This window comes from Plecotus auritus (assembly GCF_963455305.1).
Source record: "Plecotus auritus genome assembly, chromosome: 11".
NCBI classification, from domain to species: Eukaryota; Metazoa; Chordata; class Mammalia; order Chiroptera; family Vespertilionidae; genus Plecotus; species Plecotus auritus.
Window position 1 is genome coordinate 12531600 of NC_137777.1, and position 18805 is coordinate 12550404.

The 18805-nt window shown below is 35.6% G+C and overlaps 1 protein-coding gene and 1 pseudogene across 5 annotated transcripts in view; one reads left to right on the plus strand and one right to left on the minus strand.

Annotated features, from left to right (window-relative positions):
- The window catches only part of VPS13B (vacuolar protein sorting 13 homolog B), a 635560-nt gene that overhangs the window by 55680 nt on the left and 561075 nt on the right, over window positions 1-18805 (plus strand). For all 4 annotated transcript variants that reach the window (XR_013959339.1, XM_080646974.1, XM_080646975.1 and 1 more), the window contains exons 14-16: window positions 3698-3867; window positions 7218-7412; window positions 15404-15528. Coding sequence is in view for 3 of the 4 variants with exons in the window: in XM_080646974.1 (XP_080503100.1) it covers window positions 3698-3867; window positions 7218-7412; window positions 15404-15528 (490 nt within the window). In the remaining variant the exon portion in view is untranslated. The remainder of the gene's footprint in view (window positions 1-3697; window positions 3868-7217; window positions 7413-15403; window positions 15529-18805) is intronic.
- LOC308236730 (myeloid leukemia factor 2-like) lies at window positions 10099-10815 on the minus strand (annotated as a pseudogene). Its single transcript has one exon. The product of its transcript is annotated as a myeloid leukemia factor 2-like (transcript).

The window sequence follows — 18805 nt, forward strand, 5'->3', positions numbered from 1 at the left end:
AGAGGCAATACAACCACCTGCTTTGCTATCCATGCATGAACTAAATATAACAAATACCAGTAACTAGTAACCAAACTGACAAACTTGGAAACAAGTGACATGATTGGTCACTGATCATGATGCTCCTCTCTTATTTATGTAATGATTTATGGGCTGAACAACTAGCAGTGAAGTTTGTACTTCATGAAGTTAGTTACAGTTATTATACTGTGGTAACTGATATTTGAACTGTGCCTTTGGGAACTGACATTTTTAAACAAATTCGTGCATATTAGAATTGTATAAAGCGAGAGCTGCCTGTACTGTATATACATACAGCAGTGAGCAAAAGTAGGTTTCCAGTTGTGAGTATGTGCCACGCCAGCACAGCCAATGGTTCGGCGAGCCTGAGGGAGGGCTGGCGAAGGATGAAGAAAAGACAGACAAAGAGAATAAGCTGGGTCTAGGTGGATCTCCTGTGGGTGATTGAGACCACAGAACAGATCCAGACTGCAAGCTGATGCTTTACTTTATAGTCAGAGGTAAACAAGGTAATTTACAATGTTCCTGTGAGCTTCACTTGTTTTGGCAGCACTTGCTGCACCTCCTACAGCCCATTAGCTACCCAGGAAAGATCTAGGGAGCAGTCACAAGATCAAGCTTTATGCAAAGAGGGCTGTGCCCTCTAAGCTGGGACTTGCTTGAGGCTTTGCCAGCAGGTCAGTCCGAGGCCTAACCCTATAACCGCTCCCTACATGAGTATATGAAAATTTTACTGTGATAATAACCTGCATGTCTTTTTCCATGTGAACAATTGTAAACCTACTTTGGCCAAACCCTGTATATTTACTACATTTATACTAGTGCACAGGCATTAAATCTTAAGTAGTTAGCAGTTCTACTCCACTGTTTTGGTAGCTGTTTGTTGAAGTGTAATATACATATTGGAAAGCACATAAAACCTAAGGGTATAGTTCTGTGAATTTTGCAAACTTAACCACATTTGTGTAAATGTTCAAGACATGGATGCTTACCAGCACTCCAGAAGTCTCTTTGTGCCCTCTTCTGGTTACTGCTCTGACCCCCAGGGTAACCACTGTCCTTACTCCTAACATCATAGGGTTTGATTTATTTATTTTAGAATTCATGTAAACAGAACCACACAGTATGTATTCTTTTGTCTCTGGCTTTAGCTGACATTATGTACATGAGATTTATTCTCATTTCTGTGTAGTATCCCGTTGAGTGAATATATTATAACTTATTTATCCATTTTACTATTAGTATTTGGTTAGTTTCCAGTTATTATGATATTGATGCCAAAAACATTCTAGCACATGCCTTTTGTTAAACATATGTACTAATTTCTTTTTTTAAAAAAATATATTTTATTGATTTTTTACAGAGAGGAAGGGAGAGGGATAGAGAGTTAGAAACATCGATGAGAGAGAAACATCGATCAGCTGCCTCCTGCACACCCCCTACTGGGGACATGCCTGCAACCAAGGTACATGCCCTTGACCGGAATTGAACCTGGGACCCTTCAGTCCGCAGGCCGACGCTCTATCCACTGAGCCAAACCGGTTTTGGCTGTACTAATTTCTTTAAAAAAATACTTTTATTGATTTCAGAGAGGAAGGGAGAGGGAGAGAAAGATAGAAACATCAATGATGAAAGAGAATCATTGATCGGCTGTCTCCTGCATGCTCACTCCTGGGGACCAAGCCTAGGCATGTGCCCTGACCAGGAATCGAACCATGACCTCCTGGTTCATAGGTCATCTCTCAACCACTGAGCCACACCGGCCAGGCAACATATGTACTAATTCCTGTTGGCTATTTAAGATTGGAATCACTTAGGAAAAATAATTGCATGTATTTACCATTAGTAGGTATTTCCAAACTGTTCCAAAGTAGTTGAACTACTTTATAATCCTACCAACAATGTAGGAGAGTTGTAGTTGCTCTTGATCAGGGGTTGGCAAATTATGACTTACTAGAGGCCTGGTGCATGAAAATTCATGCACTGGAGGGGGGGGGTCCCTCAGCCTGGCCTGCCCCCTCTCATAGTCCAGGAGCCCTCAGGGGCAGGAGGCGGCCCAGTAATCAGGGGAAGGTGATGCCCCATCACACCTCTGCTGCTGACACTACCAGCCGTGCAAGCTTCAGCTGGCCCTGGTTACCTGAACCTCGGGCTGGCCCTGGGGGACTAGGGGGCTGAGGGGACTGGGTGACTCCGGAGGCAGGTGCACGAAGCGGCCGGGCCCGCCCCCAGGCTTGCCACTTGCCTGCTTCCCCAGCAGGGCTGAGGGGACTGGGCGCCACCATCCTGTGGCTGTGGGTGCCGCCATCTTTGAGGGCGGGGCAGTCAATTAGCATCTTCCCTCCTTATTGGCTGTGGGCGCCGCTATCTTTGTGATGGCGTGAGGGTCAATTAGCATATTCCCTCTTTATTAGATAGGATTGCCTCTCTTTATATAGCCCCCGAGCTGATAATGGGCTTTGCATTTTAAGTAGTTGGAAATTTGATGCTTGTTTCAATTTCCTCACTGTTGATTGGTCTATTTAGATTTTCTAGTTCTTCATGATTCAATCTAGGAAGTCTTTCAGAGTATTCTAGTATGATCCTTTGTATATCTGTGATGTTTGTGGTAACTTCTTTTTTTCCATTCATTTTTTATTGGTATCTTTTTGTATTCATTGTCCCTGGCTGTGTGCTTGATTTTGTTTTTCCTCTTCAATTCTTTATTGTTTAGCAGTGGGCGCCAACCTTTCAGACCTCATGGACCACCTGTGGTCCACGGACAACTGGTTGGCAACCGCTGGTTTAAAGTATTCCATATGTCTCCTTTTCCCCCCATTGACCTCTCCCCGGCCCTCCCGCCCACCAGCACATGCCCTCACCCACCTAGTGTCTATGTCCATTGGTTATGCTTATATGCATGCATACAAGTCCTTTGGTTGATCTCTTACCACCGCCCCTGCCCTCTGAGGTTTGACAGTCTGTGTGGTAACTTCTTTTTCATTTCTGATTTTGTTTATGTGGATCTTTTCTCTTTTTTCCTTAGGCCAGCCAGGTATTTGTCAATTTTATTAATCTTTTCAAAGAAACAGCTCTTTATTGTATTAATTTTTTGTAGTAGATCTGTAGTTCTATCACATTGTGACTTTATTTGCGGTTATCTGATACCTAATGATAGTAACTAGCTTTTGATAGGATTTTTGGCTATTTGGATATATTGTCTTTTGCTTACTCAAGGCTTTTTTGGGCCATATTTCAATTGAATTGTTTGTTTATTATTTATTTTTAGGGGGCTTAAATTTTTTTTATTTTGAATATGCTGTGGGCACAAGTCCTTTATGTAGATATTTATGTCTATGTAGCTATCTATGGGCAATATTTTCTCTCTGTCTGTCTGGCTTTTACATTATCTTAATGATGTTTTCATGAATAGAAGCTGTTATTCCTTTGACAGAAGAGATTGGGAATTTCTTTAAAATATTAAAAACATTTAAAATAAAAATATGAAATTTTATATAGCAAAGACATACATTTATATTATAATTTAATTTATATTCATGTAAAGAACCATTATTAAACAACTGCTTTATTGTTGAAAAATAGCATTTGACTTTAAAATTCGGGTAGCCAATGAATTTTTCAGTAATTTAAGAAAATCAATTATTTAAAAATTAATTGAAATTTTGTTTCATTTTAGATATTAAAGATGAAAATGAAACAATACTGAGTGTGGAAGAAGTGGCATCTTTAGAGGAGTATATTCCTACTCGACATACAAGTATTACTCTCCTCAAATGTACCTGCACAATTTTTATGGCTGAATTCAATTTGCTGGATCATTTGCTACCTGTCATTATGGGAGAAAAGGTATATTTTGTGGTTTACTACTCATTTTTCCATATCTCCATATTTGTTGACTCTGATATTGGAAAAGGAAGGTGATTAAGTAAAAGAATATTTGCTTATGTAATTATCCATTATAAAGTTAAAGCAATGTAACTATCATTGCTTTTTCTTAGAGAGTAACTTTTATATATTTAAATACAATAACCTTAAGCTAAGGCTATATAAGGAGGGCATGAGTCTAGAAGTCAGACCATATCTAGCTATATTTTTCAAGGGGGCTGACAGATTCAGCCAGTAAGGAAGCAACAAGTACAGATAGTAAATGGTTTATTACTTACAGAGGCAGCAAAAGCAACTCATAATGGTGTCAGCTTGCATTCCCTTTTGAGGATAACCCTGAAACCAGAGGGCCAAATGACATCTAACATACACGGTAGGGTACCCTATTCGTAGGATTCAATTCTATACTGCAGCTAAGCAGTTATATAGCCTACAGGTATACTCTTAAAAATGGGTAGGTGAAAAGTCCCTTATCTCACCTAAATGGGGCTGATGAGAAAATGTTTCATGGTAGCCTCCCTCAAGATGAGGTGAGTGAGAAATGGTCTTTTAGCAGCTCCTTACAAAACCACTAATCTTCCCTTGTTCTGGGAGTTATCACAGGATGTTCTACCAAGGCTTAGCTCTGCTAAAGTTGAGCCTTGCTTGTGTGGTCTACATGGATTTGTGAAAGACTATCAGGGTGCTGGCACAGAGCAGTTCCCCTCTAGTACCTAGCTTCTAGAATTATTTTGAATATTCATTGGGATAATGCATGTAAACCATTTTGTGCATATTAGAAACCCAGTGATTACTACTGTTATTGTTAACTAGAGGCCTGATGCACAAAATTCGTGCAAGGATAGGCTTTTGCAGTCCTGGCTGCCTTGCGACCCCATGGCCCTGCCCCCCGCCCACTAGTAATTATGGAAGGTTGTTCTGCCGTCCAGTCTAATTAGCATATTAGCTCTTTATTATATAGGATAAGGACTTATTAAATGTTTAGTATTTGTTTAGGTCAGTATACAATGTTTTGCTTTCTGAGTTTGCCACATGCATATAAGGTATCTGTTATCTTTAAGTTATTATTTTTTGCTTATAGTTCTTTTGATGTCTACATAATGATGATGATTATAGAAATAAAAAGTATCCTAACTTTAAATAAGAACTTTTGGAAGTATGGCATGGAATTGACTCTGATGCAGTAGTTTCATTTTGCTCTCAGTTCGCTACTCATAATTAGTTATTGTATTGCTAGGTAAAGGATAACCTGAGGAAAATTTCAATGGAGAAAATTAAAGTATGTCAATATTAAACACGAACTTTAAAGTAACTATGATGAATAAGTTCAAAAGAAACCCCAGTCCATAAAAAAAGAACCAAATGAAGTTTTAGAACTGAAAATTACAACACAAGTTAGAAGTAAAAGGATGGACAAAGATATACTATTTAAATGCTAATCAAAGGAAAGATAGTATGGCTAATTTAATATCAGCAAATTTAGAGCCAAGACAAGAAGAAATAGAAATAAAGAGAACCTCTTCATAATGATAAAAGTGTCAACTCAAGGAATGAAAAACAGATAATTCTTATAAATGTTATGTTGAATGAAAGCAGGCAGACATGAGTATATATTGTATGATTCTACTCATATGAGGGTCGAAAACAGGCAAAACTAATCTATGATCATTGAAGTGAGAATATTGGTTACCTCTGGTGGGGTTCAATATTGCCTGAGAAGAAACAAAAGAGAGCTTTCTAAGGCAGTGGGTGGCAAACTGCGGCTCGCGAGCCACGGTTTGCTGCTCTGTTGACTAATGAGTTTGCCGGCCACTGCCTTAGGGAAAAACACTTAAAAAACATTTTAATAATGTACTAATGTCTTTAACCTGAAGTCAAAACTTCTGGGTAAGGGTAATGCCTTACAACAGTGGTCAGCAAACTCATTAGTCAACAGAGCCGCAGTTTGCCGACCACTGTTCTAAGGTATTTGAAATGTCAATTGTAAAAAATCGTAGAGCGCTACACTTAAGATTTGTGTGCTCTACTGTATGTTATATCTTGATAATTCAAAATGAACTCACTTAAAAATAAAGTAATTGCTTGATAGATGGTGGTTTAAAAATTACGATTAATAGTGAGTCAAAATTTCAGGATTGTAAACTCAATTTAGTCAATTTTAGTTACAGTGATTCTCAATAATTGCACTATTGATTTTTTGAACTAGAGGAGTATTAAGTAGCATTTACCATCGTTAGGGGCTACTAAGTGCTAGTACTGCTTCCCAATCATGTGACAGTGAAAGACAGACAAAACAAAACAGTGAAAATGCTCTTCCCACATTTTTTCACATATCTCTGGGTAGAAGGTCAGAGTGTTCCTTTTTGAGAACAGCAGGGATGGCATTATAAGGGAGTAAGTTCTAAAATAAGAAGGGATTGTTTGTCAATCAAGGTTGATATTCTGAACACCTGGAAACTTACCTGCATTTATTTTGAAACTTAGAAAAGTTCTGTTCTTTGAAACACTGAAAGTACTAAGCCCATCTTGAGATTCTCAGGACTTTATGAGCCTTTAGTATGTGTATTATTAATAGATATGATACGGATCAGACATTTTTCTGATCTGCAAACTTGCTTATTAAAAGTATCTTTGAAACTGTCTGAAGTAGTCCACTTGTTCCCTTAGTTATCTAAATCTGAATAGAAGGAAAGAAGATGAAAGATGTCTGGCTCTGGGATATCTAGTAAATTTTTTTGGAATGATTATGCTTAGGAAATGTCCTGAGGCATATAGTGGCACTATTACAGTTGATTGAAAAAATTAAAAGCTTTAGTTAAGAGGTGTATTGATAATTTTGCAATAGATATACATTTTTTGAAATATGGGACATACTTAAAATATGTACAAGGTTTTATATTTTTTTAAATATGTCTTCATTGTTGAAAGTATTACAGATGCCCCATTTCCCCCCTCTCCCCCCCTATTTTAGCCTGCCCCCGCGTGCCCCTTTCTTGGCCTCCCCTGGCCCGGGCCTTAACCACACTATTGTCTGTGTCCATAGGTTATGCATAAATGCATACAAGTTCTTTGGTTAATTTCTTCCCACCCAACCCTGCCTTAATGAACAAAATAGATTCAGAGACATAGAAGCATGGAACAGACTATCGAATATCGTATTTGGTTTTTATAAGATGAGTCCCATAGAAAGGCACCATTTCTAGATTGATTTGATATCACTGCAAAATGTGCTAGTCTGAAGCTTATATAGAGGACATTGCACATCAATCACTGTTCACCTGAAATACAAAGTGAACACTCTTATTTTCCAGAACTCAAGTAACTTCATGAATACTACAAACTTCCAACCTCTTCGGCCTTTGCCATCTATTCAGATATTGGTGGATAAAATTAATCTGGAACATTCTGTGCCAATGTATGCTGAACGTTTGGTGCAAGTGGTCAGCAGCCTTACTCAACCTTCTGATAATCTGCTTCATTATTGCTATGCACACTGCTACCTTAAGGTATGAAAAGTGAATTTTTTTCTTTATTAGTATCTGTTGGCATGGGGAGAATTAAATAAATATCTGTTTTGCTTAAGTTGTAATTTCACAGAATTAATATCTCATAAAATGAACTTAAATAAGATATGACAGATATATTCATTATTCAATATAATTAAAATGCATAAGAAATAAAGTGTACCTGATTCAAAGATATCTCTTCAATTATTTGAGGAAATTAATGTTTGTAAGAATAATAATTATAATTTTTGAAGATTTTATGTATCATTGATGATATTAATAAGCAGTGTGAAAGAGCATTTAGTTTATAATAGTGTTCTAAAAGACTCATGATTTCTTTGAGGGGGGAACATTTATATGAGACAATGTTTTATAAGGAGTGTTTTAACATGTTTTTTTAGTCACTTTCCTCTTATTGAATTCATGTTAATTTCTTGACACAAAAGGAAAACTTTTGATTACTTTAAATCAAGTTATGTAAAGTTAATTATTGGAGGCTTTGCTCAACTCCTACATTTTTTTTTTTTTTTGTAAATAAGTAATACCAGTATAAGTATACAAAAAGATAAACTCAAATATTGATCAACTAGAGGCCCGGTGCATGAAATTTGTGCACAGGTAGCGTCCCTAGGCTTGGCCTGTGATCAGGGCCGATTGGGGCCTTCTGGCTACTGGCTGGGGCCTTCCTTTGTTCCATGCCTCCCCCTGGTGGTCAGCCCACATCATAGTGAGCGATCAAACTTCCGGTCTCCTGGTCGAACTCCTGGACTGCAAGAAGGTGCAGGCCGAGCTGAACGACCCCCTCCCCCCGAGTGTATGAATTTTGTGCACCGGGCCTCTAGTATATATATAATTTTACATTTGTGCTTTTAAATTAATTATCACAATTACACTGGGGTGTATCGTTTTAGAAAGTATTGGTGCAACTTGAGTATCAGATTATAATATTAAGAATATTTGCTTTGTTTTGTTGAAACAGGTCTAATTTTAGGTAGTTCACTAATCTTTTCAAGATATTCTACTTACTCATTACCTTGGTAAATATTAAGTTCTTTCTTTATTGCAGACATTCAGCAATAAAAATGGATAAGGCATGCCTTGTCCTCAAAGAAAATAGTTATCAAAGCCATTGGTCACTAATATGGTTATCATCCACACTGACATGAAAGTTATTGGAATAGTTCTTTACTACCACTATTGTTAATATATTAAAACCTCAATTAAATTTCCAGATAATGTAAAAGTTAGTTATAATGTAGTATAGGTAAAGTTATGTTTTGGGAAAAGGTCTTTTGCTATACATGCGGTCTAGTTGTCTTTTACATTTGGTTAGTTTGACTATTATTATGATGGATAAGTTAAATGTGCCAGGAAGTTAGGTGTGGGCAGAGTGGGAATTAGTACATGTAGAATAACTTTTCATTAGTAGTATGAATATTGAATACTTCAAAGAAACCTTGAGCCTTGAATATTTCATTGCATTTTTGATGCTTCTTCAGTAGTCTGGTACATTTTATAAATTTCAGGATTTGGTAGCATTATATGACCAGTTGGAACTGACTCAAAGAAATGATTTATTATAAAGTTTATTAGCAATTCATGCTATTTGGGATGGTTACTATATATAACCTTTGAGGAAATTTTCAAAGTTTAATTTTCACTATTATAGTGTTAAAATAAGTTAGAATTTTCACAGAGTTAATATAACCACCACCACTATCTACTGATTCCAGAACTTTACCTGAGAAAAGAAACCTCTCTATTGATTAGTATTCATTCTCCATTTGCTCTTGCCTTCTTGCCCCCTTGTAACCATTAATCTACTTTTTGTCTCTATGTATTGGCCTATATGGGACATTTCTTATAAATGGAATCATACAATGTAAGGTCTTTTGTGACTTTTTCACTTAGCATAATGTTTTCAAAGTTCATTATATTGTACTATGTATCCATACATTATTTCTTTTTTATGGGTGAATACTGATATTACATTGTATGTATGGGTATACTATATTTTGTTTATCTGTTGATGTACATTTGTGTTTCCACTTTCTGGCTAATATAGCTATGAACATTTGTGTATAGGTTTTTGTGTGAACACAAGTTTCCTTTTTTTCCCTTCCATTCTCCTTTCTTCCATAAACACCTAGTTATAAGTTGCACAAATCAAATAAAGGTAGAGAAGGACATAGGGGAGATTTTTGTGATGTGTAGGGGATGGGAAGGGAGGAAGGGTCAGGAACTAGTCCCCTGTCTCCACACACAGCCCTGGATGCAGGCTATAGACCTGTAGTAGGGGATCTGAGGAGGAGGTTGACAAAGATTCAAGGTAGCTGATGGATGGAGGAGGCCCCTAAACCCAGAGCTCCTCCCCAAAGCCTTCAAAGTATGGCAGGGGTCGAATGGGGAAGGTGAGGTGGTTCAAAAATGGAGCAGCAAAATGAAAAAATCAAGTTAGTATATAAAGGAGATGTTGAGTCATGGCGCTAAGGAGGTTAAAGAAGGAAAAAGTAGGTAAAAGTGCAGTGAAAAATTCTCTGTGAGAACCCCCAGGGAGAGGTAGGGGCCAGCTTGCCTGTTAATTTAATCTTAAAATGGGAATGGAAATTGGAAAGGAAAATGTTATTTCAGGCAATGATTTCGCAGCCTTTCAGCCTATAGGAGAGAGACTGAGGGCCCAGGCCCCTCACCAGCCATAGCGGCCGGACTTTCGGGATAGGGAGTCCTCAGGTCCCTGTATAGCCAGCAGGGAGGCCCCTCAGCCCTTGGGTCCCCACTCCCTGAAGCCTCATGCCCTCAAAATTCCAGAGGGCGCTGTGGCGGAAATTTGGACGTTTCCCTCCACCACTCATTATCAAATATTGCGGCCTTACAGGTTTAGTGGTCCTGCTGCTCCTGGTCCCCTGTACAGTGGCTTTGGGAGCACTGGAGGATGTGAGTTGGGTCTGTAATGTGATGTCCAGTAGACATTTGCTCTAGTCTACTATCCAGGTGCCACATGGTCCTCGAAGTTTCCTTGGTCCTCCCTGGTGCCAAGTGCATCCCTGACATCTGGTAGACCTTGGGGGCACCATCACCCATATTAGAGTAGGAGATGACAGTGGAGGATGAAAAGGTCTGGTAGTTGCCTTCAGCAGTCATGTGTTCCATGTTCCCCATCATGTTCATTATTCCAAACATGTCCGTGAAGCCACCCAACATTTCCAGCATCCCAAAGGAGGAGGTAGTCCTAGCCTGCATCCTGCAGCTGGCAGGCCTGATCCCTGGCATGTTGCCATCTATAATGCTGAGGAAGGGGCTATATCCAAAGATACCTGACACATTCGGTTCATATGCTGATAGCAAAAAGGTCCATCAGGAAAATGGGATCCTCAGGTTCTACATCCCTCATGAAGCGAAACATCCTGATTTTAGCTCGAGGGAGCTCCCCATGGTCCAGATTCTGGTTCTACAGCCCATCCGGGGGTCTCAACTACCTGTGTTTTGAGGATCTGGGCTTGTGGCCACGGATTCAGGATTAGTTTTTGGCCTCCCATGCAACTCCTCCCACAGCTGCCACCTCTGTACCGGAACCATGAACACAAATTTTCAATTTCTCTTGGGTGTAAACTTAGGTATGAAGTTCCCTGGTCATTTTTAACATTTTTAGGGACTGCCAAACCTTTCTGCCAAAGGGATTGTCACATTGTTGTACTATCCCATCGACAGTGATGAGGGTTCCTATTTTCTTCCACATCTACACTAACACTTGTTATTGTTTGTCTTTTTTATTTTAGTTATCTTAGTGGTTGTGAAGTAGTATCTTGTGGTTTTGATTCATGTTTCCATAATGACTGATGTTCAGCAGTTTTTTCATTTGCTTATTGGCCATTTGCATGTCTTCTTTGGAGAAATATCTGTTCAAGTCTTTTGCCCATTTAAAAATTGAGTTATTTGTCTTTTTATTGTTGAGTTGTAATTACTAATGTATAGGGTAGGGCAAAAGTACATTTACAGTTGTGAAACAGTTTATTCTTGTATTATTATTTATTAATTATTGTATTATTTTTCACTCAAACAACTGTAAACCTTTTACTCTACCCTGTATTTTGAAGGATTTTATTTCTTTAATATTATAGGTGACAGAATGACAGTATTCATGTTTTTACAATTCTGGGTGATGGAAAAGTCAGCTACTATTGTTTATTGTTTTCTCTCTTATATTGTTGGTGCAAAAAAACCAAGAGAAAATACTTTCTTTCTCTCAAGAAGAAAAGAACATAAGTATCAGTTTTAGTCCAAAATTTCTTTTTGTTTCAGTGGATGTATGAATAGAAACTAGATTTAGAAGGTTTAAGGATTGAGTAGGCAGTGAAGAAAAAAAAAAAAGCATTTTCCAGGATACTCTTTGAAGAAATTTGCTGATTAAAGGTGAGAAGTAGAATTTTACTGATGGTTGGAGGAGAGATGGTGGTGGAAATATTGTTCGTTTTTTCTTTAAAAATAAGTAAAAAATCAACCATACTTTTTTGGAGAGGGGAAGGAGGAAATGGAAGGTGGGAGAAAGGCAGAGTGAGATTGAAAGTTCATAGATGAGCTAAATCAAATGAAGATGTTCTAGCAATATGTAATTTTGAAGTCTTTTATTCTTTTTTTGTTTATTCATTAAATTATTGGGGTGACATTGGTCAACATGATCTTATAGGTTTCAGGTGTGGGTTTCTATGTTACAAGATCTGTATATTGCACAGTGTGCCCACCACCCCAAGTCAAATCTTTTACTGTCATCATATATTAGGACCCCCCCCCACTCCCTTCCCTCTGTCAACTACCACCCTCCTGATTGTATTCATGATTTTCAGTTTTATATCCCACATCTGAGCTTTATTCTTTTTAAGACATAATTTTACCCCTATGTGAAATGAGGTGATTTAATTATATAATCTTTGAGCAGCTCTAGCTCTGAAGTTCTAATTTTTAATCAACGAGGTCTGGTTCCATTCTTTTCTCCTGAAGGCCTTTCCCCTCCCCTCAGTTGCTCATTCTTATGCTGTAGATGTCTAGATTTATTTCTTATTCACTTTTTATATATTCCATTATATTACTGTGTACAGATTAACTTTTGACATGAAGGTATACTGGATATTTTTGCATGTCTCTTTAAGAAAAGGAACAAATCTTTAGGATGCTGGTTATACTGTTATACCGAGTTTATTATGACAACACATAAAAAATAACTCATTTTACAGCATAATTATGTATTTTCATTGTCACTTACAGTTAGTGTATGCTTTTTACATTTTTTGTCTTTTTACCATTGCAAATCCTGTTAGCAACTAATTTTCATTAAAAACTAATTATTATAAACTAGTTATTTGCTTCTAATTCTGCATTTTTTCAATATGAGATGCTAATTCAAGAGTATTTGTTAAGTGTTACAGTACATATCATATTTACTTTTATTGTTTTTCATTGTCGGACTTTTTAAAAAAGAGATGGCACTGTATGTTTAACTTTTCATTTAATGTATTGTATAAGTCATCTTATTCAAGTTGACATTTCCTTCAGCTAAAATTTCTATTAGTGCTTACTGTTTCATACAGTCTTAACTGCTTCAGACTGTTAGTTTGCAGTGTTCAAAACTTTTATTCCATTTTTGAATATTTGAACTATCCTTGGTGAAAGCAGCCTCAATTCAGACTGTGCTGGTTTTCCTTTTTCTAGATGAAGTATATGTAATCTTGGTCAAGGGTTATTGACAAGGTATTAGGTTATATAGGTATTGTAAATCTATGTATCTTATTGCTGTAATTTAAAGGAAAGAGTTGAAAATTGGTTATATTGAAATAATTATTTTTGATGTGGTAGATAGGCTCTCTTTCATTATAATTTACTAGAGGCCCGATGCACGAAAATTCGTGCAAGCGTAGGCCTTCCTTCCCCCGGCTGCTGGCACCAGCTTCCCTCTGGCACCCGGGACCTGGGCTTCCCTCCTCTGGCTGCCCGCAGGCACCCGGGACCTGAGCTTGCTTCCCCCAGGCCGGCTGCAGGCACCCGGGACCTGGGCTGGCTTCCCCGGGCCACCCACAGGCACCCGGGACCCAGGCTGGCTTCCTCCCTCCCCGGCTTTGTCAGGAAGGACGTCCGGAATGACGTCTGGAAGACATCTGGTCTAATTAGCATTATCCTTTTATTATTATAGATATTTGTTTGAATGTTCTCTTAGAAGCATCTCTGGACAACATGTAAATTTAGTAAAAACTTCAGAAATATTACAGAATAGTATGTATTTTCTCCAAAGTTCGTTGCAATTCTGCAAGTAGCCAGCAGGGGATCTCCTCTACACCCACTTTCCATCTGAGTATAGTTAATGATAGTGTCTGTGATTATACTGTTGGGGCATTTTATAGAATATGAGAAAGTGGCTTGAGAGACCTGTTAGCTGGATAATCTAGTATTGTGATAAAACATTATCCTTAGGCATACTCTAGAAATAGAGGTTGGGCATATTTTAATAATCATGTTTTGTAATTAGTGGTATTAATATAAATTTCAGAATTTTTTAATGGGTCTTTCAGAAGAAATATGAAATGCTGAAATTGCACAGTGCCCAGAAGTTCTTTATATACTTAGTGTTGCTTAGAATAAGTCCTCATAGGGAATGAAGGTGGAATAACTTAATTTTTAAGGTTGATCATTTAAGTGTTAGAAACATGTTTTCATTTTCTTCTCAATTCTGTTTCTTTTTGTCACTTGTCTTTAATAGCAGGACTTAGAGGTATTAATATATTAATATGTTAATTAATGTATTACTCCCCTTTTTCTTGATAGTAAATTAGATAGGACCTACCTTTGAAATGCAGGTTTCTCTGAAAGTATGTAATTCTAACTAATGTCTTATTTCCATAAAATTATTTTGTTCCCTGAAAACTGACTTTAGAGGAAAGGATTTGACATTGTAAGTTTGATGAAAGATTAAGGGTATAATAGCTTTTTGAAACCATTTGGAAATAGCTTAATACTTTCTAAGAAATTGATCATTGATTTATGTTCATTATATGAAAGTTATTTTGAAAATTAGTTACTGAGAATTTTTAAACATTTTTTATTATGGCCTGTAGCATTTGTGGTTAATCTTAGAGATAGGAGAGTTCATGCTTTATAAACCCAAGGAATAAAAAATAATAATGAAAGTTAAATGTTGGGATTAAGCTGCTTTTGCATATTGTTGGAAAATAGTAATTCTTTGTTTTGCATTCCTGTGTGTCAATATTTTCTGTTTGAGATGTTTATCTTTTACCTGATTGGAAATAATTGGAGCAGAAATATCATATTTAGTTCTCTAATGTTTTATGTAAAATATGGTGTTACATTGATTTTTCCCATTAAGGCAAATATAGTGTTCAGACATTTTAGGGAATGCTTATAAAACTTTTGAGTGTGTTCTGCTCGTTTTAAATATAAACATAAGAGGAGTGATTTCTGTCACAAATTTTCTGGGTTACAAATCTCAGCCCAACAAAAGATATAATATTTTAGGATATATTTGGATATTCTTTTTGTGTTCATAATGTAAGTTGAAGGCAAAATGCATTATTAAGATTCTTCTTGATGTAGTTCATGTTCTTTTAGACACAAAATGATATGAATAGTAATTTATTAAAGTTAGTATCTACAATGTGCGCAATGAGGTCAGTTGTTTATATTAATAGAAAAGATGTGCATTTTAGCAGATAATAAAACACTAAATGAGAATTAAATATAGAAATGGCAGCCTTAAAATTAGTCACAAAAAGAACAGGGCTGTGAAAGAAATACTGTATATTTAAATTTCTTAATTCTGACTTAATGTCAAAATGAATAAAAAATGTTGATGTTTGGGAAGTGGAAAAAGACATTGGAACATATTTAGTGTGCAGCTGTTGTAGAGCAAATTGAAACTGACGTATTCCATCCTGTGCTTATTAAAACTTTGTCTCTGTGAACATTTGGATCTTTTCTTTTTGTTTTAGGTATTTGGTTTCCAGGCAGGACTGACGTCTTTGGATTATAGGGGATCTTACTGCTTACCTGTACCGATTATTCCCTCTTTCAGCACTGCTCTTTATGTTAAACTTCTGAAACTACCCACATGCTGGTAAGTATTATGTTGAAATGTGGTTTATGGTAATTTTTATTTATTATCTTAGGAGGAAAAAGCTAGTTGAATCTGTTTTATGTCAGTGTGTTGGTTTTATACAAAACCTTAGGAAAATATCTGAATTTATTTTGTCTTTTAAGGAGGCACTAAAAATCTCTTTAATATTTGTGTATTAGCTTATAATATCTTTTGTGGTAGTCATAACTGTTGTCCGGGTTATAATTGTTAATCCACGTTGGAGCTGTAGTAAAATGTTGCTGTTTCATAATGTAATAGGAACTGCAAGGGCAAATACATTTTTTTTTCTCTTTGAGAGAATACAAAGAGTAACTAAAACATTGCATGTTAATATTAAGGCCAAAGTATTTATCAACTAAATAACAGTTTTATGTGTATTCATAGTCACTGAGAAAAGTATACCCATTACATACATTTAAAATATTTGACATATGTATCTGTAATCATTGCACTTGGAAGAAATCAATTTTAATATTATTTATCATTCAGTATTGGGTTACTTTAATTGGAGGTCATATTTTCCTAAACTCAAAGAGACTTACAGCAAGAAAGCCAATAGTTACTAATCATAACCTTTTTTTAGATGAAAGCGATACTTTTAATATATTAAAGAAATAATTGTTTAAATATGAGATAAGATTTAAATATACGAAATTATATTCTAATATTTCTACATTTTAAAATTGAGATTATTTCAGTTATTTGGAATATATCTTTGTTTTCTCATCCTAATTAGTAAGCTTATTTTTACAGGATGATTTTTAATTAGTTATTTTGAAAAGCAACATAACTTTCAGAAAGTTGATATTTTTTATATCTAAAGTATTTCATTTGCTGATGTTTCTTTAATAACATACAACTTTTAGAATGAAATTTATAAAGTAAATGCTCACATTTTCAAAGAAATTTACTACTGATCCAGAAATTTAAAAATACAGAAATTGCAGTTAATTAAGTTTTGGAACCAGTTCTTCTATTAAATGAAAACATTACTAAATGATTATTCTTATTTTTACTTGATAGTTTAAATTTTGTGCTAATCAAAACACAGTGCAGTTTACTATAAAAGATGCTTAACAACTTTTAAAAATGAAAACCCATAATTTCCAAAATGAATTATAGTATAGCCTTTATATGAAAAATATTGAATATTTAAATAGGTAAGGTTTATATTAAGGATGTATAGGGCTTACTATAAATATTGTCAGATGTGATTTAAGATATGTCTGCTGACATCTAAAAGAAAATATTCCAATTAATATTAAAAGCATAAGATCACAGAATGCAAATATTTGTTTGGGTATGATTTGCTTTTTTTTTTTTTTGTAGTTAAGACCACTTCTCATTATTTCAATGATATTTTTGCTATATTTTACAGAAATATATTGCTTTGAAATAATTTCTTTAAATTGTATCCCTTAATAAACAGGATGTAAACTGTAATCTATTGTTAGCAACTCTAAATTGAAAGTAATAAATACAAATCGTAACAAATTGAGATATATCTTAGTTAAATTAAGCAAATAAAATTCCAGATAAAGTACATCAAATAGTGCTTGAATTAAATCAAAATCATGTGAGAACTGAGAGTTTATTTAACTGATGCAGTAAGTGAGGATTTTTTTTAGTGAGACTCCCTGGTTATGTCATTAAATGTCAACCCTGTTCCCATTCATGGTCTCTCCCTTCCTCAGATTAAATAAATATAGCTGCTTTCATTTGGATTTTTAAAATTCACATTTCAGTTTCTTAAAACACATATATGATGCTGTGTATATATTTAATTCAATAAAGAGAAGAGTATATTTATGACAGGCCATAGCTTTTGAAACAAGGGCATTTTATAGCACATCGAAAAAATTTTAGTTGGTGTGTTGGAGTTAGCATTGTAAATCAGCAAAATAGCCTATACTTTTTGTTTAAAAATATTTTTAATTTCAGTGTTTAATTGTGTATAAAGTTTCAGACTAATTACCATTTACTTTAATTACGTTTGCTAATATATGGTTTAAGTAACATGGAAAATAAATTATCTGTCTCTCATTTAAATGTTTCTATTTTAGTCTCAATGAACAAGCTTTTAGTAGACTCCAGTTTCTTAGCATTTATTTTTTCAAAATATTTTGTCTTTCATTCTATATTACATAATTTCTAAACATATAAAAATAAACTAACAAAATTTTCTTCATTGTTTATATCAGGTTAACATTTAGTTCTTTTAATTTAGCTCCTTAGAATAGGAGTGAAATATGTAGGATATGGTGAGAATGACACAGTGATCAATATTTGATGAGAGCAATATTGAGCAATTAATGTAAATTTTAATTTATCTCTTTAAATAAAGAGAAGATGTTTTAATAAGGGCAGTGAAGAGTTAGTTTAAGGGCAATAAAGTAACATAAATTTGTTATCATTAGCAGATTTAAGCCTTGGTCTCCTGTAGATAGTTATATTTAAAATTTCTACAATGGGTAAGTAATACCTTTAGGCTTTCATTTTTACTTACTTATTTAATTTTTATTATTATTATTATTTTTTTATATATTTTATTGATATTTTACAGAGAGGAAGGGAGAGGGATAGAGAGCTAGAAACATCAATGAGAGAGAAACATCGATCAGCTGCCTCCTGCACACCCCCTACTGGGGATGTGCCCGCAACCAGGGTACATGCCCTTGACCGGAATCGAACCCGGGACCCTTCAGTCCGCAGGCCGACGCTCTATCCACTGAGCCAAACCGGTTTCGGCTAATTTTTATTATTTTTAAAGATCCTCACCTAAGGATGTACTTTTTGTTGATTTTTAGAAAGAGAGGAGAGGGAAGGGTGAGAGAGAGAAACACTGATGTGAGAGAGAAACATGGACTCGTTGCCTCCCATACACATCCTGACCAGGGATGGAACCTGCAACCTAGGAAAGCGCCTTGACCAGGAATTGAACTTACAACCTTTTGGTGCACGGGTTGACGCTCCACCCAACTTACCGCATGGCCAGAGCGCTTTAGGCTTTTAGATGCATTCTTAGCCTTACCATTTTTTTCACAACACTGAAAATGATAACTATTTCAACTCTATTTTAAAAACTTTTTAATTGACATATTAATATCATATTGGAAAAGTACAAACATTATGGTATTTCATAATTGAACTGATCCTTGGTAGTCAGTTGAAAGACCAAGAAATAGAGTATTATTAGCATTCCCAAAGCTTCTCCTTTACACCTTCTTCCAAGGTTAACCATTATCCTGATTTCTAA